The sequence below is a fragment of the Apaloderma vittatum genome, unplaced genomic scaffold (assembly GCF_000703405.1).
Source record: "Apaloderma vittatum isolate BGI_N311 unplaced genomic scaffold, ASM70340v1 scaffold30151, whole genome shotgun sequence".
In the NCBI taxonomy this organism is placed as follows: Eukaryota; Metazoa; Chordata; class Aves; order Trogoniformes; family Trogonidae; genus Apaloderma; species Apaloderma vittatum.
In genome coordinates this window covers 30,854-58,276 of record NW_009700216.1, presented here as the reverse complement: position 1 = coordinate 58,276, position 27,423 = coordinate 30,854, and the positions used below count along the sequence as shown (strand labels likewise).

General features: G+C 43.1%; 1 protein-coding gene across 1 annotated transcript in view; it reads right to left on the bottom strand.

Moving 5' to 3' along the window:
* Positions 1 to 1,417: 1,417 nt before the first annotated feature.
* The window catches only part of TMEM255B (transmembrane protein 255B), a gene marked incomplete at its 5' end in the record, with an annotated part of 54,526 nt that continues 28,520 nt past the window's right edge, over positions 1,418 to 27,423 (bottom strand). The window contains 5 exons of the mRNA XM_009878686.1: positions 1,418 to 1,585; positions 5,757 to 5,900; positions 11,146 to 11,305; positions 13,217 to 13,302; positions 17,856 to 17,936. Of these exons, the coding sequence (XP_009876988.1) occupies positions 1,418 to 1,585; positions 5,757 to 5,900; positions 11,146 to 11,305; positions 13,217 to 13,302; positions 17,856 to 17,936 (639 nt within the window). The remainder of the gene's footprint in view (positions 1,586 to 5,756; positions 5,901 to 11,145; positions 11,306 to 13,216; positions 13,303 to 17,855; positions 17,937 to 27,423) is intronic.

Here is a 27,423-nt window from a genome sequence, read left to right as displayed (position 1 = left end):
AAAGGATGATCATTCTTTGTTCTATATTCAGCTGGTCTGATGGTGTAATTTCCTTTCAAAGGAAACTGTCAAGTAGGCTGGTTTTGTTTATATAGGATTTTTGAGTATTTTCATATATTTTTAAGCAGCTGTTACAAAAGTTAATGAGAAATACCTTCTTTTCCCTGCTTTGCTCTTTGGCCTTTAAGGTAATTTCTTTAGCTTCTTTGCTGTCTAGACTCCTTAAGATCTATAGAGCACACAGCAGCATTCTCCCCCTTCACCCCTGCAGGAGAAAAATGAAGGGATGCAGCAGCCTGATGCGTTTTCATGCTGGTTTAGCCACTTCTGCCCTGAAATACAGCAGCTGTGTGCTAAGAGGAGTCCCAGCTAATGCGATGCACAGGGAGGGGGCTGGGTGCATGCAATGGGGACAAGACTTTGCTACAGATATCGCTGCTTAGCCTTGCTGACATATTTCTGTCTCTACACAATAGGAGAAAATAAATAAATACTAATAACAAAGAAGGAATTCTGACCCTTCACCCATTCTGTTTCAGTCATTGTAAAATACTCAGATTGGGTCTTGATCAGTTTAAAAATAAATAACTGCAGTTTAACATAGAGTGGTTTTGTTTGTGGTTCTCTTCTGACTAGAAAGGAATTAAGTAGTACACTGAAGTGCAGCTTAAAATACCTGTCTGGAAATTGCATCTTTAGCACACTGACATGACATTTTACTGTGTAGACTAGACTGGCACAAAGTTTGAATAAAATAGACTCATTAAAATTAACCTCGCTGTTTGAAACTCTTCCATAGGGTACTTTTTCCTCTGTTCTTTTGTTTTCCTGTCCTTAAAAATATACACACCCATAGGTAGAGTATAAATATACACAGTCAATTTTATTGTAAAATAATTGCCACACTTTTTTTTTTATTGGTACAACACATTCACCAAAAAGGGTTATTAAATAAATACCACAAGCAAGCAAACACTTGATCTCTTCCTACCCAAAATGATTGACTCGGAGAGCTCTTGTATATCCGTCCAGAGAACACTGGCTAAAACCCCTCGATATTGGCTTATGAAAGCAGAACACATATCCAGAGTATTTTCTTCATTTCTTCTCCTGAAAAAAAAATCATTCTGCAGTGTACCAGGGAGGAAACATCTTATGCTTATGGCAGACAGAAAGCAACACTGCATTTGACTGCAGGCAAACTGGGTGGTGACTGGTCACCCCACTGGTGACATGCCTGCCCTTACGCTTCCAGGGTTCTGCTCTGTTCATGGTGAGATGTGGGTAAAAGCAGAGCGGCCGAAACACGCTCTACGGTGGGTTCCTTGAGAATTCTGGTGCCTGCACAGCACAGTTTCCAGAGGCTTCTTAAAACCAAAACAAAAGCCTACCAGCTACTTAAAATAAATTCTTTGCTCTACGGTGCATATGGTGGAGGCTTTTCTCCAGGCAAGAAGTAAGTCGGTGTATAGAGGGCTGGAGCATTGGGGGGAAGACCATAGCTGGAGCTGGACTGAGATGGAGGCTGAGTTTCTTCTGATAAAGAAATGTCAGTAGATGATGTTCCTGGAAAATTGCTGGCAGGCTGTGTGTAGACAAAGAAAAATACCTTCTTCAGTAGAAGATTACAACCCCATTTGCAGCTCTGAGTTATGCGTTTGCCATGTAAGTGCTATATAATAAGGCCCATGATTAAATTTCCCATGCGTTGCAGAACAATGCTAACTTCAGTTTTAAAGCACCCACTTAAGTAGAGCAATGATGATGCCTAGTGAAACAAGACAGATTCCATCTGTAACCCAAGTCATTTTTAATTGGCACTGTGCATACAGCTAGGCAATGGAGCAGAACAGGAATTTCTGCCCTAAAAGATGCTCTGGCTTCCTGGGTGAGGCACTGCACCTGACTGGCTGATTAGATTATGTGTAGCTGCTCATTTCCAGGCATCACTGTGAAATTTAAATTATCTCAGATGTAATTAATCTCAGTTATAATACTTGCATAAATGCAAGGTCTTATTTCGGTGCCAAATGCAGACTCGTCTTAGAAGAAAATTTTACAGGTAGGCATGTGTCTCCCTGGAGGTCTTTCACTTTGGCTGTCTCAGCTATAATGGGGCTTTGGCTGAAAGAGGCACAAAAAATAGATAGGTAGAGCTTAGGAAGCAACCCACGTTCAGGAACAAGCAGAGTCTGTTAAAAGAATGCATGTAGGGATGAATGTTCTGGACAAAATCTTACCACTGCTTTAAACTAGATTTTGTCACTGATTTCAAGAGGGTCAGGATTTCACTCCTCCCCTCATATACCAGTCCATGGGCTTCATCAGAAGAGCTGTGTTCAACTCCCCTAAGGTTCAGGCCTAAAGTGCCTGGAATTTAAAAAACAAAACAAAAAATAATAATAATTTATTTTTTTCAAGGGAAATTAAATATCCGGGCAAGTAAATGCTGCTCTCTGCTGCTAAAAAAATTAATAGTCACCATCTAGAAGGCCAGTACCTGGGCTGGCACTCAGACAATGACGTCTCAGAGCTGCTCAGGGCTGGCAGACCCAGACCATGGTGCCTGGTTTCTCTGTGGAGCTCCACGTGAGCAGGAGCTGCTGCCCTGTGTCAAACCCCCATGGCGAGGAGAATGTTGTCCTTCATTTGTACCACAGGCTGACTTAGTGAGTGTGAATGGGGACATCCTGACTTGAAGGTTGATTATGCTTTTTAACTCTCTAGGAGGCAGTGCAGGTATACTGACAGACCTGCTAGCTCCAAACTTAGTTGTGGATTTGGGTGGTTTGGTTTTTTACTTTATTTTAGAGTTGTTACTTCCCTCTCTCCTCAAACTACAGCCGCTGTTTCCATCTGTTTGCCTAGAATTGGTTCTGCAATGAGTTCTCTCCTGGCAGGAGTGACTGGCACAACCTTTACTGCTGTCATCACCACCAGTCCCTGCACAGCTAATCATTTACCTGACCGTCTGGCAGGCTTGTTACCAAGACTAGCTGTGACTGAATTGTACTAGCAGGGAATGAATGATTTTGTTAGCATATGCACAGTAAACAGAAGAAATACTGGTTGCATGCTTGTCGAAATGCCCTCCTTTTATCACTTTTTCCTTTTTGCATTTGGCTGATTTCTGCTTGTGGACAAGGAAGAGTGAGGTGAACTGAGGAGTGTTTACCACCAGCGGAGGTTGTCGTTTTTTTAAAGACGTTGCTTGCCCCTCCAGCAAGCAGTTATTCAGTGAGGTACTGGAATTCAGCAGAGGTCTAGGAATGAACCTTCTCAATCACAGGAGCCACAGGTGAGTTCAGGTTCATAGCCTTTGAGCTAACAGAGTTCCAGCCCATGCAAGTGTGGGCAGCCCTTAGGCTAGGCATGTTGCACGTCAGACCAACCCAAGATGGGATATGTTCTGAGGAGGAGGAACTGCAGCTGCGAATTTCCTCTGGTTGAGGTGAGGGTTCAGACTAGAGTTATTAGTTGGTCATTGATTGCTGACTGCTTTACTTCATTATCTGGCATCAATTCAATTTTTCCCTAACTCTTAGCTGAAGAAGATTTTACTTCTTTTGCTGTACTGAACCACCACATGTGACCCTACCCCAGCTGAAGGCGGGTGCAGGGCAAAGTGAGTTGCAGGGGCTTAGGAAGAGTGTTTAGCCAAACCTTTGGTTAGTCAAAGCAAACGCTAAGAAGTAAGGTGTGTCTTGGGGCCTTTATGTGGATCTTGATCTATGTGCAAGCAAAAAAGCTCACACGTGCAGGAAGGTGGCTTGGTTTTGGTTCAGTTTGATTTGGTTTGGTTTGGTTTCCCCCAGGAAAAGGCTTAAGCACTTTCACTTTTGGTGTCCTTTACTTCTTGTTAACCTCTTCTGGCTTTGGGACAACTGGTGGTGTCTGTCTCTGAATATTATGAACCAGAGAGTAGAAATCTAGAACTGTATTTATCTTGAAATTCAGTTGAAAAATTTGGGTAAATATGATGCATTTTCGTTCTCAGAAGACACAGGACTGAAGAGTTACAACTGATCCTCATGGCTACTTACACACATCTTTTCAGCTTAACTGCTTTATTCCATCTGTTTTAATCCCCCTGTCTCTCTACTCCTGGCTATGTGCTAACCGAACTCTGCAGAAGAGCGTAGCTTTTCAGCTGAAAGCAAACAGAAAGAGATCTCTGAGTGTCCTCTTTTTTTCCTCTCAACTAATGGTCTCCAAAAGTGCCTGGCCCCATTTGCGTTAATGAACAGGGCATGCCAAGGACTGTTCTCTGACGGTGAAGCCAACTGGCACGGCACTTATCACATCACTACAGCTGCACTCTTACCACCTAACCAGTGTGACTGTGCACACTACCTACCAGGACCAGTTCATTGCCCTTGCAGCCTCCTGACCCCTTCCTGGGCATTGCTGGGAGACTGTTAGGTGGTCTGGGCTAAACTCATACATGAATCATGCTAACAATTTGCTGATCTGGATGATCATTGTGTCCCAGTACTTGTGCCTGGTGGCTTATTGGCCCTGAACATATGTAGCCCCCAGGGCTATGAGGAGCTGGTCCATAGCCAGTTCATGCTAAACATTCAGTGTTTTCAATTAAGAAGTATTGCAAAACTTGTGGTACCCGCTGGTCTAGCACTACCACAGCCAAAATATAACAAGCCATTGGAAGGTCCTACTGTGCTTTAAAAAAAAAATAATCTAAAAACTCCTATGATTGCTCCAGGGTCTCAGTACATTTGATTTCACCCTATAGTCTTCACCTCACTCAGAGGCCAAAAATCCCAGGCAAACACCATCCTCGGCACTACTCCCTGTGTTTTTCAGATCAGCTCTAGCTGGACACAGCACAGGCTTGGAGCATGACTTGCATGGCATCCTTCTGAAGGAAGAGAAGCAATGTTGATCTAGCTTATGTTGTATCCCCCCCTGCAAGGGAAAAAAGCCAAACTCCAGAAGCTTTCTCTCCTGCCTGCAGGCCAGCTGTCTCTGGTCAGTAAGGCTCACCAACCTCCACCAGCTGCCACAGCAGCTCTGTGCCCGTCTTCCAGTGGTGGCCTGTAGCAGGTGCTTATAAAAAGTTAAAAGAAAACCCCCTTGTTCCTGTGGTAGGCACCCATCTGAGGACTTGTCGAGCTGCAAGTGACATCTGAATCCCTGTACTTAAGAGCAGCTGATGTTCTGAACCCCTCATTTACACTCTTCCACAACATCCTGTGGCATTTGAATTTTCTCTGGCGTGTAGAAACACGCTGGCTCATCTTGCCAGCTAATAGCTCTACTGAGGCAATCAAAACCTTGTGTGATTAGAAGTTATCACTAATATCCATCCACAATCTTTTCCATACCACTCAGTTTCACAGACCTCTTATTTCCTTCCCCTTCTTGTCTCCTTTCCATCTGATGAGTCCTAATCTACTTATGTCTATACTAAGAGTAAGGTGGGCTAAGGTGTGTAAACTTCTCTGCCAAATCCTGTGTGCATCAGATGCTTCCTCTGGCTTCCCCAATGCCTCTGTGGCTTTATCTTGCCTAACAGGAGGGCTGTGTTCACTTTCGTGACTACTGCAGTGCAGCTCTAATCCTACATTGGGATTCCTGGTCAGCAGACAGAGTCCAAAGGACACTGAGAGAATGCCTGACATCTGAGAACAGACCTAAGATCCCCTAGGAGCCAAGATCTACCACTGCTGAATTTGCAGTGAACAGCAGCTTATGGTCTTCTGATGAAGGATGAAGCGTGCCATATTGTACTGTACCTGAAGAGGTAATGGGTAGGATGGATATGTAGAAATAGTCGCTGCAGAAGGACAGAACCCAGCATATGTCAGGATCTGCTGAGCAGGATTGTACAGGATCTGAGGAGGAGGTGCAGCACTGAAAGCAATTTGGGATAGAGGTACCTGTAGAGCACAGAAGACAACAATATATCAGCACAGCGCAGAGAGGGCTGGAGCAGGAACTGATCCTAACACAAGCAACTAGGAGATTTTAACAACTTTCTGTTTTCCAACACAATACCGATACTACAAAAGAACAAGGAGCAGACACAATGAGAGGAGGGTGTATCTGGAGTGAATGTTCTGACCAGAAATACACAGTTATTTTAAACTTCTTCTCTTGGAAACAAACTGCTGGTGCTTCCCTAGCACCAGTTACAGAAGCACTGGCAGGACTCCAGACCTGAGACACCCTGAAGAGCACAACATACAGCTTTGACCACCTCTTCTCACTCACTCCAGCACCAAACACCCAGTCTTTCACAATTTGCTGCAGACTCTTATCAGAAGAAACTACCTGATGCCCTCATGTCTTTTCTCTCTGCTTTCCTACACAGATTTCCCTTTCCAGAACACTTGCTCTTCTTTCACAGGTCCCTCTCTTGTGAAATGGGGTTTGATGATGACTGTCCAATGCCACCCCCCATCTTCATATCTCATTCCTACTGCATAAAATCCTTCATCACGTCCTGTGGCTTTATTGGCATATCCCTTAACTGCAGTGTGAGATGAGGTTTGCAGGAAGAAGTAATAGTTCATATTAAACCAGCTAATACAGCTGGAGGAGGAAAATATGAGCAAAAGCTAAATGTGAAATGGGGGGGTTGTGTTAAACCCTAAAACCCTGTGCTATATAGCCATTTGTGAAGGACAGTAGAGCTCTCTGAAAGATTTTTATGCCCCTCTGAGAGAGACAAATCTGGTGGTTTCTTTTCTCTCCTTTGTTTTTATTAGCAGATTTCTCCACATGAGAGCATGGAATTTTCTGTTTACTGCAATAATAGAATATGGTGGTTGCCAGACAAATGCTGAAAGCAGCAGCCAGGATTTTTTTATGGCATTTCCTTTCAGATTTATCAGTGAGAGATATAAACCACTGCATCCTCTGGAGACAGTATGAGATCTCTCTGTGATTGAGAAAGAGGTATATTTAGTTGTGTTTGTATAGAGCAAACATCGCCTAGGCCGCTGACATACCACACGAGGTTACCTGACAATCTAGACCTGAACTCTCTGGAGAAAATTAGCACCTCAGGAGCTGGCCCAGAGAAAGGCTGGGCCCAAAAACAGAGAGCCTGTTTCATGGGAGAAGGTATAAAGTATTTCACCTTCAAGGTACCCTCCTCAAAACGTCTCCTTTCTACCTGTCCTGCCAGGTGAATACGGTGGGGAGAGACACTGCCTTTCAGACAGGAGTAGTGAGAAGCAGATTAATGAGCTTCCCTCAGACCCAAAGGTTTGGGGCCAGCAACAGGTCCCACCCTAGCTGGGGCTGGGCCTGCACCCAGAGACTGCCTTTCCTCAAAGGAAAGAGGCCCTGCTGAGATCAGATCCTTCTGGCTGTTGACATAAACATGGCAAGGAACACTTGTTTTGCCAGCTTTCTGTTGTGGATCTCTTTGGGTGCTATTGTCCTTCTTCAGGAACTTCTCTAAGCCCTCTGGCCTTCTCTCCATCTGCAGCAGCAACACCCTCCAATTGCTAAGAATGAACACAACAATCCTAGAAGACAGTTTTGGGGAGTCATCCACCTCAAATCCACTGATCAAAGCACCTTATTATTAGGCTATCTGTCCTCAGTCCAGAGCCAGCAACAATTCACAGTTGGTTAGATGCTTTTATCAAGGGTTCCAGTAATGACATTATATGAAATTAGTCCCATAAAACACAAGGGTGGATTGAAACACCACCCAAGTCAAAGAGATAAGGAGTTGTGAACTGGCCAGGGAATGCTGCCAATGCCACAGGGGCACCTCAGGCCCGGGAGCGTGGGGAGACCAGGCGGTGGCTGGAGGGACTGCCTGGCCGGGTACTGGGCTGTGCTGCCGCAGAGCAAGGCAGGTCTGCTCGCTGATCCCACGCCAATCTGCCAAGGCATTTATTTCAGAGCTACGACTGCTTCTAATGTCAGACTGCACCTTTGGTTGCAAGGGTGCTAGGACACAAATGCATGGCAAGTAGCTCCATAATCAGAAGTTCGTTTTGTTCTCCTTTTTAGAGCAGGGTGAGGGAAGAGGAGAGGGGATAAGAGAACAATGTTTTATCTGTTCAGATTCCTTTGAGGATTCCAAGAAGGAGACTAACTGGAAATTAAAAAAAACCCCAACAACACACCCCCCCCCCGCCTCCCACCACCCAGACAGTCAGTAGTCCTGATTAATGCAACCCTAAACTCAGGGCAGGCAGATTCCTTGCCAAGGTGTGTCAGGAAAACATCTACAAGTCATCAGATAAATACCGTGGCAGGGTAGGGAGTTTCTAGATTAACTCTTAGCAACAGCAAGTGAAGTTTTCCATGAATTTCTTGACCTCTTTCTTCTGTAAGAAATAATCATGGTGTTTTACCATTTTGGATACTCCAGTTGCATACTTCTATTTATGTTATATTTTCATCTGCTTTTTGTTAAAGGTTACTCTAAGTTAACTGCGTAGCCAGTGTCTTATATCCAAGCACACTATAAATCTGAAAAGCAGGGTACTGTTGTAACCACTGCAGATCCTCCAGCATCCAGCAGATCACAGAGGATCGTCTCACAGGTGACACAGAGGCCACTGAGAGCTGACACCCTGGGAGAGGTGAGGATGAAATGGTTCATCATCAGGACAGAATAGGATGAAACGTTTCCCATTGATCCAGCACAGCCCTCTGGCAGGCAGCAAAACCTCAGGGAGCGTGCCAGGATCTGCAGGGAATTTGTCACAAGAAAGAAAACCCGCAACAACCAAAACAACACTTTTTTTTTCCTCTGTCCAAGAAATGTGATTCGTTTAGAAGCAACAGCTCTGTTTTGCAAACTCTCCCCTTTGTAACATGTTTAGGCTGCCAGCATTCCCCAGAGACAAACAGGATGGGGTTTTTTCGACTACTCAGCTTGGCCTTATGTGTTCTGGAAGTCAACCTCGGAGCAATACCCTGAGGTGCTTCAGCTGGCTTTGCAGCTCTCCATTCAAAATGTCAGTGAGCATTTCGGTGGGAAGGTGAAGTCCCGAAAGAAACAAAGTTGTTCTCCCACACATTTTGAAGTTTTTTTTTTCTCATTTCAGTTCCATGCCCCCTTCTCTCCCTCATCTGCTTGATGCTTTCTCGGCCTTCGTCTTCCCTCAAGAGCTACTCCTTTTATATTGAAAGCAAGCAACAGATTAGCAAACTGGCTCTGGAACATCACTCAAAATAGCTCTGAAAAAGCATAGGCAGGAGCAAGGAGTGGTTATTGCATTTTTGATCGCTGCTTTAGGAACCCTTTCAGAAGCATGGCATGGCTCCTGTAGTCAGGTAACTGACTTTCCCTTAAGCTAGTGAGGGTTGGTTTTGTTTTTTTTCCTTCTGCAGAGGAGACGTTAAACAGTTTATTCAGATCGGGTGAGGCCCAACAGGCTCACTCCAGCCAAGCCTGGGTGAAGCTGCACATCCACTGCTGCTGCAAATTCCTTGCACAGCTTTATGCCGCCCAGTCAGAGGACCCAGACCTTGGCCCAGGCTCTGCCTCCCAGTAAGAGAACATGTCAGGTCATGGAGACTCCAGTTGTCCCAGGAGCATCTCCTTGGCTTGGCATCCCTCACAATCAGTGCAGCGATAGCCCCTACACAGCCAAGAGGTGTGCCTGGGCTGGAGCTTTCCCTGCTACAAAGCATCAGCCCAAATCCCGTACAAGCCTCAGTTTGTGCAGGACAGTTTAGGTGGACTCAGGCTGGCGCTCTGCATCCTCTCCCACCTCAGGGGAGTGCTAGCAACTCCCACAGCTGCCCTTGGTGGGCACCCATCTGCTAGACAGAGGAAAATACTTAGCAGCACTGGAAAGCTGCAGTGCTCTACCAAGGACTTACTGTTGATGACTCTGCCGTCCCCTCCACACGTAACTGCTTTTTCCCTACTGGTTGTTTCCCACTGGTTGTTTCTGCTCCCCTTCTGCCATTGCTCCTCTTCCCAAGGCGGGGATGAATTATGCTGGGAATGCTGCTTCCACTCCTTCCCATTGGGCAGACACAACCCTTTACTGGCTGACTGCAAGCTGTTATAAACTCCTTGCAAGGGTCCCCTCGCATAATGCACAGCTCAGCTGCACATTTCTTACATGCAAAGGCTCAGCGTGCTCATTTACCTTAAGCTAGAGAGAGGAATACTTCCATCAACCACTTTGCATCTCATAACAAAGGTGAACTTCAAATAATTTGAATGGCCCTTCCCTGTCACATGGTTTTAAGCACTGCTGGGTGGCCAGAGCAGGGCCTGTTACAGCTTCCAGAGTGACTGTGCCCTTGACTCACTGGCTGCCAGCTCTGAGCAGCCCCTTTCCTCTACTGTGCCCTCCTGGTGTACATCTCACCCATCTCTCTTGCTTTCCCTTCCTTGCTCCATCCCTCTCTTCTTTTCTTTCATCTGTATTTATATTTAGTTTTCTCCTCTGGTATAGTCACCAGAAACATCATGGATCTAAGATGACCTGTGCCTCAATTACACTTCTCTTTGGCTCCTACCCCTACCCTATCTTTCACCTCCATCCCCATGCCTCTGCGCATTTAGTCTGGAAGCTCTTTGGGCTGGGACCATCTTCTCTTCTGAGTGGCTAGTAAATCATGAGCTGCTTGGATGGTCTTTAGACATTGCTTTAGCAAAAATGATCACTGGCAGTGATAATCCCAGGAACAGCTACTTCACCTTTTTAACATGTCAGAAAATCTAGGCAGAGGAGGCACTCTGTCACAGAATCTCTCCTAGCACAGAGCCTCTTCTGAATGCACTGGTGCATATCGGCACAACATGGTGGTGTGGCAACCTTGACTGGTGCTTCAGAGTTAATTCCCATTCTCAGGAAAAGAACTACATAAAGTTAAATAGTCACACCTATGACTTGAGCTACAAACCAGCATCCTCGAACTCTGTGCTTGCTTACACGTTCAGTGCTGAATTAGAAGAAATAAAAGATCCCACTAAGTGAATTGTCAGCATCTGTTCACACAGATGCTTGTTTTTCCCCTTTCCGTTCATGTATTTAACCATGCTTGACCTACTTATCTGTGAGCAGCTGGCAACAGCTTAGCCTAAAGATATGACTCTAGACTCCCAGATCACACAGGCTTCCTTGATTTTAACTTGATAACACCAACAAGCACAGAAGTCCCCAAAGAAGGCAAAAGACTGAGCCTTACCATGTCTTTAAATGCCCCCAGAATGGCTGCTGTAATAATTCCCAGAAACAGCCCGATGATGTTGAGGACTGTGGAGGACCACAGCAGCCTATACAGGTGAACCACATCCTGGCAGCCACTCACTCCGAGAAACTCATAGTAGCTGGAGGACTGCTCTGAACTGAAAGGGAATGCAGACAACATCACAGCAGTGAGAATGGTTTCGCACATAACACAGAGCACCAGAGGATCTGAATCCCTCCTGCTCACTTCCGTCTTTGGCAAAGCACTTCGTCCATGCTCCCACCAAACACTGCTCAGACAAATTGGTGAATACTGTAGACAAAATTTTGCTCTGCTAATGCTGGCATTAAACACACAGTCCAACTTATGTCAACCCTCCTTTGGCTGATTGGTGTTGTGCACCAGCAGGGACTTCATTTTTTGGCTCTGGGTCCCTGAAGACAGGCATAGACCTGGCACATGGATGCAGCCCTTGTCATTTAGCTAGCAGGTAACGCATGTTTAGCATTGCTAGCATTGCTTTTTTTTTTTTTTCTTTCCCCACAGCTTACCTGGAAATCTGCTGGCATCTCTGAAACTGGGGAAGGCAGGTTGCTTGAGCGTTAATTCAACCACAGGAAGGGAGATTTTGCCAGATGGTTACATTTGTTTATGGTATGTTTGGTTCCAAATTAACAGATGCAAAACAGTACAGTATAAAGATGTACCTTTACACTATGGATTGTACTATCCAGAAATATTTGCTTGTATTTCCACACTGCACCAGCTATTGTAAATCAGGCATGTTGTGAAGTTAGTTCTCATTGTCTTGCTGAAAGCTGGAAATATCCTACCACAAAATTTGAAAGCACAGTGTCCTGCAGTTCCTTCCAAGTCTGCCTTAATGCTAATGCTAATGAGATCCTAGAGCAACTATTTGAATTAGAAAGATATTTTAAATATTAAGTCTGGTTTTACACTGTTGGGAAATAGCCATCAGATTATGGTGGAAATGAGAAGTGAGCAGTTTGTGTTCACTCTTCTGTTCCTCCATTCCCAGTACATGGAGCAGCAGTTGAGATGGTGGTTAGGGTCTGCAGAGGAAGGTAGGAGCATGGAGAAACTCAGAACATTTCTGGCTAGAACAAAGACAAGCACAGTAATTCCTGGAAATATCCAATTATTTGTTGTGGGCCATGGTCTGGCACTGCTAATCCGCTACTGCTGAATTCACTTGGGCCCTACCATGAGCCTCCATGTTGCTTAACTAAATAAACCTATAGCTTTAGCCTTCAGGAGGCTGAGGAAATCTGACTTGTGATCCTGCCTTCATACCAGTCTATTACATGGCTGACACCAATTCAGTTGGTGTGACTGTGTCTTCTCCTACCTCTCTCTAGCCATCCTATGAACTGGAATTGCCAAGTTTGTAGAGCAGCAAGACTGCTTCTTTACTCTGGATTTGTCCATACCAGTGTCATAGGATCTTGCTCTCCACTGTGGATTGCTGTCAATGGCAGAACACACAGAATTATATCCTTGAACACCATCACAGAAGTGATTAGACTGAGGTGTTTCAATGTCTAAGAAAAATGCCACTAAGGATGCCCATCTGAAAGGAGAGTATTCCTGATCTCTCTCCATTGTTATCTGATGCTTTAAGCAACAGTTTCAGTCACTTTATTTGATAACGCTAAATGCTTTCACCCCTTTAAGATCCCTGTTCTTTTCTGTATTGGGTTGGGTCAATGTGCAGCAGCTAGTTGTGTACCACGTAAGACAGCATTCTCAGTGTAAACAAACTGCACTGCAGCTATGATGTTCCATCATTAGTCTATTGTCGAAAAGGTAGCGAAGTTGTGCATACTCTACATTTCCCATTTCATTTGTTTTGTATACCTCCATCATGTCCAGATTCTTACACATTTCTTACACAAGCGAAAGACTCTAATATTCATAGGGGATTTTAATCCCTGATGTTGCTTCTCCAGGCCTAAGGGCACTCCTCCCCACCCCCATCACTTAAGAGGAGGGACAAACAACCAAGGATTTCTGGGAGGCCATTTCTGGGAGGCACATAGGTACTCACTTCTCACAGTTGTACAGGTCACAGCAATAGCAAGTGTTACTCTTCACTTTCAGCTGGCACTTGCTGTTTAACGTATAACATGTCACCTGCCAAAAAATAAAAAAACTTTCATTCTCAGTGTTTCAGTGTGTGAATCATCCTACTGACCACAAAGAAGCAGTGACCAGAGTGTCAAGTTTTAATACCTGTTGTGCAGAAAGATCCTGAGATTCCAAAATACACAACTACAGGGCAGAAGGGCATCCCTGAGCTCCCAGGAATTTCATTTGAGACATCAGTCTCTGAGTCTCGTGGCATTTGCACTATGGAGTCCAGACCCAACAGAACTGACCTGTAGCCAGGGTTGCCACGGTTTTCAAGCACTTTGCTGTGTATGTGAGATGTGGGGACCACAGGTCTTGAGAGATACACCACAGCAAGCAAGCACTGAAGTGGATAAGGGTACCACTCCACTATAGCAGGGAAATCAGCAAAGAAGCCTATTTAGTTGAACAGCTTCCAATACATGAGAGCTCTCTCCTTTCAAGAACATCCTCCTGAAGGAAGAAATAACCAGGAACAACAAGAAAAACAGTCTCCAAACTCACAAGCAAAACCACTCAGAAAAGATCCAACCATTTCAGCAAGCTCTTGAATAGGAAACTGAAGAGGTTTATTTATGTCTATCTGAAGGACTCTATCTAGTCGAGTCCCTCAAGGGTCGATACCAGGACCAGTACTATTCAATATATTAATGAACAACCTGGATGAGCAAATAGAGAGCACTGTCATCGAGTCTGCTGATGACACAAAATAGGGAGGAGTGGCTGACAGACCAGAAGGCTGTGCTGCCACTCAGCAAGACCTAGACAGACTGGAGAGATGGGAGGGGAGAAATTTTGTGAAATACAACAAGGACAAGTGTAGGGTCTTGCATCTGGGAAAGAACAGCCCCGTGTACCAGTATAGGTTGGGGACTGACCTGCTGGAGAGCAGCGTAGGGGAAAGGGACCTTGGGGTCCTGGTAGACAGCAGGATGACCATGAGCCAGCACTGTGCCCTCGTGGCCAAGAAGGCCAATGGCATCCTGGGCTGTATTAGAAGGGGAGTAACTAGTAAGTTGAGAGAGGTTCTCCTGTCCCTTTGCTTTGCCCTGGTGAGGCCACATCTGGAATATTGTGACCAGATCTGGGCCCCTCAGCTCAAGAGAGACAGGGAACTGCTGGAGAGGCTGCAGGATCTGGGTCCCTTTAGTTTGGAGAAGAGGAGGCTGAGGGGTGACCTCATAAATGTTTATAAAAATGTCAAGGGGGAGTGTCAGGAGGATGGAGCCAGGCTCTTTGCAGTGATGTCCAATGATAGGATAAGGGGCAGTGGGTACAAGCTGGAACATAGGAGGTTCTGCAAAAACATTAGAAAAAACTTTTTCAGTGTGAGGGTGACAGAGCCCTGGCACAGGCTGCCCAGGGAGGTTGTGGAGTCTCCTTCTCTGGAGACATTCAAAACCCACCTGGACACATTCCTGTGTGACCTACTCTAGGTGATCTAGGACTAGATGATCTTTTGAGGTCTCTTCCAACTCCTAACATTCTATGTGATTCTGTGATTCTGTGTAAGCAGGAATTGCAGGGATGACAAGATGTTAGAAGAATAAACACACAGACACACAGAAGGTGAACATAAGGTACTCTCCATTCAGATAAGTCTTAAGTGTGGTAAGTATTAATCACTTCTACCAGGTTTAAAAGCTAGCAGGTCAGAAAAATACATTTTTTCTATAGTTTTTATTGTGGTAGACAAAAATTTACTGTAACCGCTGAGAAGTATTTTGTTCACAAAATGCAAATCAAATATATTATTAAATGGAAAATTCCTCATAATGAAAAAATAGAAGGGGCATACTTAGAAATACATGTCTGCTTTTGAAAAGCTTCTGTCAGACTGTTCTGTTTAGCCATTAATGTGTTAGTCTGTGGGATAGTTTCAGCTCCTAAGTGCATACTTTTTAGTGAAAACGGCCACTGTTGATGAGTCTTTACTCCTCACGTGGCTGTTCACAGTAAAAAAGGAAAGCCTTAAACACACACGCTTAGCACGAGAGGAAGTTCATCTTGCATTTGATCTCTGACTTGCCACACTTGTCCTTAGCAGGATTTGCTTCAGCTGGAAGTTGAGTTACAAAGCTAAAGTTAAAAGGAAGTTAAAATGATGCCTTGGGATTGCTTTGCTTGGCTGTGGCTAGTGTATCATACAAACCAGCTCTTCTAACCCAAAATGAAAGTTAGTTTATAAAAAGACGGTGCCAGTTTAGGTTGCAATCTGGAAATGGAGCTCATAGCTTGATATAGACACATACCTCTTGTCAGAAGAATACCTCACCCTGAGATAGGACCTCATTTCACCAGCCTTGTTCTGTTACGTCTGAACTTACTGGAATTTCACATAAGGGCTTTGTTGGCCTGAAGTCACATTCAGCTGCAGCCATCCTCAGCCTGAGCTGCAATTTAGTGCAGAAGAGGACTGTGCTACCATCAACAGCTGCGCTGGTTTAATCAAGAACCATCTCAGAAGTGATTGAGACACTTCTCAAAGCAGTCTGAAAACCAATCCCGGAGCAAAGTGTTTCAACGCATCCACTACCTAAGCCATTCTGCTGGGACACCCTAGTGCTTTTGCACTGAGTAGAACCTAAGGCTTTGGTTTTGACCCTCTTTATGTAGTCAAAACCGCCTATGACCTGCACAGTTAAAATACCCTTTTCTTGTTACACATGCACAATTGGGATCAGAGGGCTGCTAAAAAGATAGTTTGTTCTGATGCATGGCTTTGGGGACCACTTTGGATAGGAAATAAAAGCAATTCGCCACTCTCCAAGCAGCAGCAAGGGTAATTGGCCCCTTTTTACTGTAGAAGACAAGAATTACAAAAGAGGGAGATCGGTAAGCCATTAAATATGGATTTAGGTGCTTCTAGGCTACAGGACATACTATGTTATTGGCCAAGGAAGTTACTATAGTTGTATATTTTTATCACCACATTTTTAAAATATGCAAAGAGCAAGTCACTCCTTTTTAGGAGAACAGTGAGTAAACCAAAATAAACAAATTACTGTCTGGTGTGAGCAACAGTGATTGAAACAGGTCATTTGTGGGTATTCTGCATGTCAAGGCCTATTATTTCATTTCAGTGACCAGACATTAAGCTTTTTCATGTTCAGGCTGTTTGTACCTGTCTAGATGAGATGTTCTCACCTACAGTAATTGCAAGAAAATGAAATTATTTCTGCTTTGAGCAAAGAGAAGAATCAAAAGAGGCAAACTATGTGAGCTGGAGACCACTCACAGGCTAGAGATGGCAATCAAAAGGAAAATTGCACTCAGTAAACAATCTGCCTTCCTAGTTAGGTGCTTGCCTGGCATGCAGGGCATGTCTGCTGCTCACTAGCTGGCTAGCTCTGGAAAAGCAAAAGCCAAGCTCAGATCCCACGGATCATGAGCTCTGAATTAGCACATGCTGACTTTAGATCAATGGACAAGAACGTTATTACAACTAACCACAATTTTAAGAGATATAAGGGTTTTGCCAGAACACAGCAAGGAGTTCTTGGTGGCCCAACTTTAGATATTCCCAGAATCTGTAAAGCTGGGTAAACCTGTCTGGCCAGAAGCCCAAGACTGGAGTCACCCACAGGAAATTGTGACCAGTGTGATGCTAGCTAGCTACATGCTTATTACAGGAATCAGAGCACTTCCCAGGCCATGTCTATGTCAGAGTGTGGATGCACATTGGGGAAGAGGATGGAGTAAAACTTATAGGAAAGGCTGTTGTCATAGATCATACATTTATCTAGGTAGGTTTTTAGGCAGGGAGGTCAGTGAAATACTTTCTGGAATCATCAACAGGGTGCCCTAGTAGCAAAATTTAAGATTTTAATATCATTTGCTAAGCTGTCTAGAATTATTAACAGTAACATTCCCCATACACTTCTTCTTAGCCATAGGAGGAATGGTGATGAAGGGCGTTTGGCTTCTTGTAAATTACACCACTGTGTAGCTGTCCTTACTCTTCCTCTGTTTGATTCTCTTTTCAATTCCACAGATTTATCACAATAATAAAATGAAAAATAGGAAAAGAAACTAAATCTGGACTTCTCAGGAGGCTAGACATTTGGGTATGGGCACTTTCCCAACCATGTTAATGTCACTGACATAATAAAAAGCTGCATTCGAACTGCTGACACTCTCGGCCTGCGCTGGGTAAATACAGAGATTTGCAGTCTTCTGGACAATGCAAATTGTTTCATTTAGATATTTTCTATTCCACTTGAAGTCTACAAAAACCTTATTTGAGAGAGATGCCAGTGTGACAAATACGTTCCAGACAGCTATTATACAGCATAGATGGACAAGGAATCATTCCAATCCCAAAGTAATGTACTGGACAGAAACACTGACGATGACTCAAAACCTCACTGGTTGTAATGACATCACCAGAGGCTTGGACAGAGGCTTGGAGAGTCACTTGTGGGAGGAAAAACCAGCTGGGTTTCTATCAACCTCTGACCTATCTGTACTGACATGCTCTCAAACACCTGCCTCCCTCTTCCCCGGTCCCTCAAAGCACAGCAGACACAAACACGTGATGAGACGAGTAGGTTTACCTCTGTCTGGTAGGCATCATACAGGAATCCTATTCCACTTGAATAAAACTGGCACCTTTTGTTATACAAGGGTCTGGGTTCCTGTAAAGAGAAAGACAGTCAAAAAAGTACTCAGTCTGGAGGAAGCGTGAAGTCACCATGTCCCATACCCCCATGCCAGATGCTTACAGCTCTGTCGAGGAGGAGCCAATGCAGACACTTGGGTAAGTGGCTTGTTCACCCCCATGTTGGCTTTCTTTTCAGGGTGGCTCTCCTCAGGGTTACGTTTTCCTTGCTCCCTCTGCCACTAAGCTATTTGAGTATCACCTATTTTCCTCTGTACCAGTCACCTCTTTTAAGAAGACATCACCACTGGTACTTAACCATTTTCTTTCTTGATGCCAAATAGTACTGCTCTATGAGAATGGTCCAGTCACTCTTTTTCCTGGTAGAGTTTCTTACCTAGTACAAAGAACTACTTTGCAATTTGTCTTCAGGATATGGGATTTTCTCTTTAAAAGATTTCAGCAGTATCCATAGTAAAAACTGAGGGAAATAGTGAATATTTTAAGCATTCCACTTCATACACACACTTTGAATCCCCAAAGCAAAACAAAGAATAACGAAGAAATGAAGGCATAAAGGGGAAGTAATTTGCGCTGTTTGTTTTTTCCTTATTTCCCATTTATACTTATTGCAAAAGATGCATTCACTGCTCGTATTTCATATTTTGCTTGTAACAGTTCCCATAAGTTGATATAAAGGAAGAACACAATGAAATATCCTTGGCCAGATGGAAGATATGTGTCCCTGAACTTTGCGAATGGCCACTTCTAAGGCCAGACCTCAGCCACTTTCAGAACTAAACCATATTTGCCTAGGAAGAATTTGATGACTGGAGTCCTCTGTGATCAGATGTCTACCCGAAAGCAAAATGTGGGAGTGACTTATGTTGGCAAAAAAAACCCCAAAGTATTTTTTCAACTTTCTGTCACTTACCTAGTCCTGATCTGTGCTTTCAAAAGCACTCAAGTGCTCCCCAATATGTCAGTCAGATCGCTTCCAAGAGGCAAGAGGGAAATCCACTGTCTGCCATCCCCACTTTCCATGCTAACTTACAAGCAAGGGATTACTTAAGTTGTTAGCAGAAATCCATGCTGATTAACTTTCACTGCATTTTAAAGCTTTATGATCCATCCAGGAACAACCCAGAAATTGCAGAAAGATCTGTACTACTTAAGATCACTTCTGAGTATTCTATGCTTGTTGGGTAATGAAGTGTGAATTGTATAAATCTACTGATGCAAAATACATGATCAGTTAAATATGCAGACAGGACAATGAATAAAGCTCACCCATCAGCTTGTTTGCCTTTCTTATTACTCTGGCAAACACAAGGAAGTTTGGACACCAACTCCCAAGGGTTAGAGAAAGGTTAGCTTCCTGCCTCCAAAAATATTTATTTATATTACACAAGTGTAAGAAAAAATGCTTCAGTAACTCTTTTTCTCTAGAGGAAAAGCAAATACCACACAAACAGCATGCCATGTCTTGAACAAGGACAACATTCTTCCATAGGCCTGGGAAAGTACTAGGTTTTAGTCATGACTGCCAGGTACAGATCTAGTTGGTAGGACTAACAGGATTGTAGTTTATCTGCCAGCACAGCAAGTATAGTATCAGCCAAAGGCTGTGCTGCCCTTTTTTCACAGAGTATCATCCTCCAACTTTGATTTCATCTGTTGCAGGGGAATGAAATAAGAGGGAAGGGAAGTGACCAGCAAAAATCACTTTTTCTGCCATGAGGAGCAAACTTATGAAAAACAACTGTCCATCATATTTTCAAAGATAACAAATTTCAGATTGGTCCTGGAAGGGGGTGATGTTCAAGTGCATGGAGCCCAAGTGGTGTTCTCAGTCCTGCTGGTGAGGAGAAATGGCTTGAGGAGGGCTGGATGGACCCAGCAGATCAAGAACTGGCTGTGTATCTAGAGTCTTGGCTCACACAGCTCTCCTACCCTTTACACCTCCTTTGTCTAAAAAAAAATAATTGGTCTTTTTATTCGTTTGGCCTTTGAGGGAGAAGACAAACACGCTTTTCATCCAAGCGTGCTTGTGACTGGAAGTAGCACCATTCCCTGGGGAGAGAGGTGATTGATTAATCCATACCAGTTATTATCACTTCATATTGCTGTGCAGCAAGAAGGTCAGAGCTGTGACATGGAAGCGACCAGTGTGAATACAGGTAATACATTTGCATGTGCAATCATAGCAAACAAGTGCCTTCCTTCATGCACTTGATTTTGAAAAGCAAGCCCACTGCACCAGAGAAGGCAGCTTTCTGCATTCGGTCTGTTCTTCTAAATGCATTTGTATATGCAATCAGTCTGACAACCACAAATCAAAATAAATGAGTGATAACTGAGTGTATAAAAATAACAAAGATTAGGCAACACAGACATTATCCAGACACCCACAGAACTCGATACCTAAAACATGCAGCATTTAAGTAGATGTGCACCAGGGATGCTGAACGGTTGCATTGGTAAAAGCTTCCATTTGAATTAGATTTTCATGCCACAGAGGTGCTGCGGTCTGTTTGTCTACTAAGGCATTTATATGAATGAGGCACCACATGGACATTTAAAAGTGTTTAAAAATTACAGTATGTCACACTGCATTAGCACCCATTAGATTTTATGTGCCTCTCTAATAAAAAAGGCAAATGAGACACACTTCAAAGACAGAGAAGTATTCCTGACGGCCGGCTCATAAAATACTTTATATTTCCACATTGCTCACTGCAGACTGTGTATGTATATAGGATAACTACCAGTCCCTGATCCTACTTGATTCTACTGCTTATAGTAATACTGGTAGAGATAGAGCTACTATTGTGTAATATATATGAACATATATATATATATATATTTAATCTAGTAACAGTTTCTTTAAAGTATATAGCAATAATATTCTGTTTCATTAATTTGATGCCCTTTAATACCAGGAACTTCCTCAACCACTGTTATTATTGCTATGCAATATTCCCACTAATGTGTGCTATTAGTATGTTAATATACAATAAATAATGCCTTCCCCTTCTCTACTTCTTTGAGCAACTCCCTTTAACTGAAAATGGGTAAACAGGAAAGATCTGTTGCTTAGAGCTCTTCTGGTATATGCAGAAGATAAACCCCTACCATTCTGTTATTCAGCAGGCTGGCAAAAAGAGGAAGAATTCTGTATAAAAATGTAATTGAGTGCTTGGGTTTCTTTACTGATGTAAAGGAAAAATGGAGGGGGTTTATTCAACCCTTCCAAGCACTGAAAAAGATGACTTCTTAGCTAATTATGTATGAGTGTGTCTCTAATGGGCAGATACAGTCAGACTGTCACCAGTCTAAGTTTAGAAACTTTTCAGAGGTGTAAAAAAAATAAATAAATCCAGACACTCAGTAATTCCCTTCAATTTCAGGCAAATCAGAACCACTCAGCCTTGAACCCAGCCAAGCAAACTCTCGCTCTCCCTGTCCTTGAACACTTTTTGTTTCACTATTTTTCTTGCACGTGTATTATAATCTGAGAGTGATGAATGGACAACTAAGAGGAATGGCTTTACGCCAAGGAAGAGAATATCTGGTCCAAACATAGGGCATTTTGGTTTGGCTGATTGCATTCTCTTTGATGGTGGGAGCATTGCAATACACTATTTGTGTGAGGAAAGTATTCTTTGAATCTTTGGTGGATTCAGTACAATGTCTGTAGGGAGGAGGTTGTGTGGCTCTTAACCAAGGTGTGGGAAGCAGATTTTTCTATTCCAGTTTTTGTTTCCTTGGAGAACACACATATTTTGGATAACATAGGGAAAATTCCGTCTCCCTTATGTCTAAGTCCATTTTCTGAAAACTGAGATATAGCATGAACTATATTGATTGAAATTAATGCCATGCTTTACAGACACAAAACATGGCTAATAATTCATTGAAAAGATTATACAGTGAGGGCTATTTTTTTCCATCTACAGTATTTATTTAGTCTTAGCTTCCATGGCTGCATCAATAGAAGTGCAGTTTAATCAGTGCCAGGGAATGTTCCCAGGCCTGGAACTCGATCATCTAGCCCATTAGATTGTTAGAATGGTGCCTCTGATGGCTTTGGCCTAGGCAAACTATCACTCTTCCAAAATAACTTCTGGGTATAGTTTGGAAATTAGTATAGGCCAAGAACCTTTCCCAGCAAGTAATCTGGACGTTGCCATGATGCCTGTGACTCTAATAAGTATTAAGAGTAAGGACATGGGCTTCACCATGCCAGTTGGCCTGGGGACCACAGAACAGTCCTAGGCACATGTGAAAGACAAATATAGATAAAATTGAGGAGTCCAAAACCAAACTAGTGTTTTTAGTGGCTCATTAACTTGAAGTTTCTCATTTTCTGTTTTCTTCCTACAGCATTTTTGTAGGTCCTCTTCATCTACAGCACAGCCAGCAATGAATAGGAGAACGAGCTGCCAAGATTTGTCAACTTTAATCTGAAAAGCAAACCAAAACATTACCCTTCAGTGCCAGTTTAGCCTCATGCCAACAGCTGGGTGTTCTGCAGATTATCACTCCCTTTAAGAACAGGGTCTCTGCTAACTTTCTGAAAGCAGGCATGTAAATATGAACAGATGTTACCAGCAACTAGCTTTTATGCTTTTCTTGAGCGATAGGTGGAGCACAGGTGTCTGTGTGTGCCTCACACTGACTGAGAGCACATGGCACATGGAGCATACAGACCTGAGAAGTTTCAGACTGAAGGCAGAAGAATCTCACGAAAGAAGGTGCCAAATTGTTAGGAGTCTTGGAAAGCAGGCAGACTGGATCACTGGGGATCTGAGCTAAAATTAATTGGATCCCATCCTGTATAAATCATGAGAGGAAATGCTACAGGTCTGTTGTCATTCTGGTCTCTCCCCAACTAAGACCTGTTTCTCAGTCTTTTTTAAAAAATATTCTCAATGCAATGGGTGTCTCTTGAGGAAGACCATTGCTAGGAGATCCCAGGGACTCATAGGAGTGATCAATGCCAACATATTTGTGCTTTCACTCAAAAACAAAAACAAAAAATGTGCATTTTTAAAATGTTATGTACAGCTTCCATACTGGCTATAACAAGATGGGTATCAAGGAATGTCTTAGTCTAAGGCAGAGGTCAGTATCCTCAGTACTGTGGTGAGGGGGTATCAGCTTTAAGAAACAAAATATCTTATACTTCTGTTTGTTCTCCAGCCTCATAACTCCCACAAAAAGCACATGCTTATACCTTCTGGAATCAGAAACAAGGATGAGTGTGTTTGAGAACTGCTTTGGGATTTTAGTAGTTGGTAGCTAAACACGCAATTCAGTTTTCAGTTTCTGGAGCAGGAGAGGCTTTCAGAAAACAATTTATCTTGCATAATTTCACTGTTTGAAGAAAAGAGAAGAAATACCCCCCCCTGAACTCTCCAGTTCCAGATTTCCATAGATTGAATGCATATCAACTGATGGAAAAGAAAATAAACCAATTACAAGAACCATTTTAAACTGGCTAGTTTCTTACAGACATATATCCTCTCTTGTGCTTGCTAAAGAATCTTTAACCTCCTGGTAAACCAACAAGATGCCTCACCCATAATTCACGGGATGTTAAATCTTTGTACACATAGTTTACATTTATTTATTAAAATATTACTCCTCACATGCCTCTTGAAATTTATTTCTGTAAGTAATGGCATTATTTTCAAAATCTTTACATTTCAGAGAGCCACTAGGAAGAGAGGAGTCACTGCTCAACTGTAGGAGCCTCTGGGCAGGACGGAGCACGTGCTCCCACAGGAAAAGGTGCCTCCTGGGACAGGTCAGTGCCCTGAGGGTGCCCATCACCAATTCTCTCCCTTCAACATCAGGGACTCTTCTTGCGGGAATGCCAGGCATATGAGCTCCTGGCTTTTGCCGCATTGGGTTGAGCAGAAGGGCTCTTTCAGTCAGTGCCGGGGATGCTAAAGGTGCTGATATCTGAACCAGCCACTGCATCTCCATCTCCCTCATTCACTAAGAAACTCAAGACACATAATAAATTTGGCTGACAAACAATCTGGAATGCTGTGGTTGATACAAAACCCTAGGTTTTAAAACATCATGACACTGAGAAGAAGTCCAGATGCTAGAAAATAAAGTCCTGAACACTGTGGAGAGATGACTGAAAGATGGGAATTGTTAAAAAAAAATTGAATTTTATTTGAAAATAAGAAAGTTGAGAAAGTACAGTTGTGGGAAGAAAATGAACTGTACTGGTGGACTTTGCAGTGTTAAGTTTACAGCAGGACTCAATGATTTTAGAGGTCTTTTCCACCCTAAATAATTCTATGATAATTCCTACCTGCTTCACATTTTGACCACGCACTCTAGAGGTATTAACAGTTTTTATCTCATTGCCACCATGCTCATCATCAGCTTTTCAATCCAAATATCAGTCTAGTTATACTTCATCCAGCAAGCCTGCATTTCAGCAGTTTTCCTCCCCTGTGATAATAGTGTTTGTTTCCTATCTTTCTTCTGTGTTTTGTCCTCTTGAGAGCATCACCTTGACTAATGACATGGAAAGTCCTGGGCTGTCAGGGAGTTCATAGGGGCTAAAAAAAAAAGAGCCAGCCATTTCTGGACTCTCACAGTCCTATGTCTGTGCAGCAGTCTAGCCCTGAGTTTATGCTACTGCCAAGGGCTACAATGGACCAGACCACCAGGAACAGAATGTTTTCAATTTTTTTTTGCCATTTTATCAAAATTCAGTTGGTAATTAGCAAGCTGTCTTAAGAAATTATAAGCCCTAGAACTAGGTTGTCACATGTCCTTCTGACCTGAGGTGCAGACTGGCGTAGCATGTGTTGATTCAGTTTCTACATGTGTTGCCTCTGCCTTAGAAGTCAAGGATTCCGAAATGCACAATTGAACAAACCCTTCAAAGTAATGTAGAGTGAGACGGAGAGACGGGATGCTTCTGTCCACGCTGTATTCCTACTGGAACTACAACACGTTAGCGATCCTCTGGTGCAAATAATAGATTCCCAGTTTTGTTCAAATACTTGGGAGGCAGTCACAACAGCATTTGTTTACATGCTTTGGGTGAGGTCATGCCATGAGAGCAATGCTGAGTTTCACTCTAGACTGCAGTCAGCACTCACCCTTTCTCATAGAATCACAGAACTGTCGAGGCTGGAAAAGACCTCTGAGATCATAAAGTCCAGCCTATGACTCAACCCCATCACATCGGCAGTGCTTCACATCTCATGCTTCTCCGTCTGCCCTGCATGAACTGAAGCACAAATCTTCTTCTAGAATTGCTGAGCTCCAGCCTAGGGACCCTGCCTGTCTTGTCTGCTATGCTGAAATAACGCAGCCCTAGTGATGAAAATAGGAAAAGCAGCTGATGTGGCTTAAACACTTGTTTATTCTTGCAAACCACTTCACACCTTGCTTTTCAGGGTCTCTTTTTAGGTTTTCTATTTAATAAGAAAGATCAGCTCCTACAGATTCCTCTTCTCTTAATGCTTAGGAGCGTAGATAATTCATTTCAGGTCTTTCAAACCAGCAAGTACTCACAGTACCCCTCCATTTTCACAGCTGAAAAACACAGAAGTGTGAATCTGTCTCACTTTGTATTTCCTTATTCTGCTATTTAAAATACACTTTCCTGTATTTGCAGAGGATTTCTGGCCTGGGGTACTGTGATAGCCAGATGAAAAGTCTACACATGTTGCAGCTGCTCCATTTCTAGAGGTTAAGTAGAAGAAACGGGAGCTCACTCTCCCGCACGTCACCACAGAGGTTGAGCAGCCCCAGTGCCTCTAGCTGATGCAGGCGTAGGTGGTGGCAGGGAGAAAAGAGGTGTGTGCAGAGCTGCTGAGTGACACCGTGCTCTTCTGCTCAGGGGCTGTTCTGCTGCAAACCAGTATGTCCTCAGAGGCAGTTTCTCTGGCTGTACTGGGGACTTGGGGCTACAAAAGGGTCCAGCGAGGAAGCCCGCTCCTGCCATAATAACCCAGACCTCTGGCAAATTCAAGCTTGGCACTGGAATACGACTGCTTTTCTTTAGTCAAGTTGTGCTCGCAAATGTCTGTCAGGATGAGGCTGTAGGCCTTCCCATGATAGCTGCAACAGCTATTTTGTGTAGTTAAAAAGTTAGATTTACCATTGGTTTTTACACAAGTTTCTAATGATGCAATTAGCTGATATTATTCAAGTCTGTAATTTTAGTTATTACTTGATGCAGTTAGATATTTAATTGCTTATTACAGTTGATTACTTACATTGATTACATTACCTTGATTATAGGGTTTGTTATATGAACTGATTGCTCTGTCTTGATTATAATGATGTTGTGCCATGTGAGTAATTAACTTTTCCACAAGAATGCAAGAACTATTTATTCTGTTTCTGGTAATGTAACTCAAATATATGAAACACAACCCATCTGCTCCATTTTTGCCTTAATGCCACCGACACACATCACAGCACACTAGAGGGCAGGCTGACAGGGCTGTCCAAACAGAAGGGACTGCAGGACCAGGCCCCGAAACACACGAGTAAAAAGCCCATGAGCAAAGCCCCAGGGGGAATGGAAAGATAGGAGTTATAAAATTAAAATGGTCTAAACAATTAATGAAATGATTCATGCACACTCTGATTGCTCAAGTATACAATAAGCTTCTTCTCATCTCCACTGGCTTGTCATTTTGAAGCTCACATGCTTTTCAGAAGATCAGAGATGTTCCAGTACATGATGTTCAGCGCTCCAAAGGCAAAAAAAAGCCACTGGGTATGCTGCTGGTTGGGAATGTGCAGAGAACTGCACTGAGGCATACACAGAAGGAAATTCTAGGCAGGTTTGGTAAAAAAAAAATTTAACTATGGTATCTTACAAATACAGTTTTTCAAAACTGGAACTTGTCATTGAAGACTAAATTAACATATTACAGGTGTGAACCTTCATAATCTATCAACGCTGGTACAACAGAGATTTTAATAAGCTCTTAATAGAGCCATAAATAATCCTCAGTTAAAACTTTATTGAACACCAGTGAACATACTTTTCGTGGACAATATTTGCCACCTAATAATCATCCACCCACAGAGAGAGAAATTCCTGCTACATGATACTATTATTCATACAACTCACAGTTTCCTCTTAAAGATGAAACAAATAAAACCTCTGGCTTTTTGAAACCTTTTGCTAGGGCAAAATGCAGCATACTTAAATAACCTCGTTTTTTTACTCCAGTAGAATTTAAGGACTTTTATATGCTTTGCTGATTTAGATGCATGTGAATAAACAGCATCTTTTTCATTTTTACTCCACTAGTTTCTGCACAGGGCAACTCAAAGCACGCTTTTTTCTTTTGACAAAAGATGGAAAAAAATGACAAGTATTTTAGCTATAGTCTGCAGATGGCTACTCCTTCTCCCCTCCATGTATCTTTGTAACAGCTTCAAATATTTTTCATAGAACAGAAAAATCTGTTGGTAGTCTAGAAAGATTTCTGAGAACAGGAAACAATGAAGGAAATTATCTT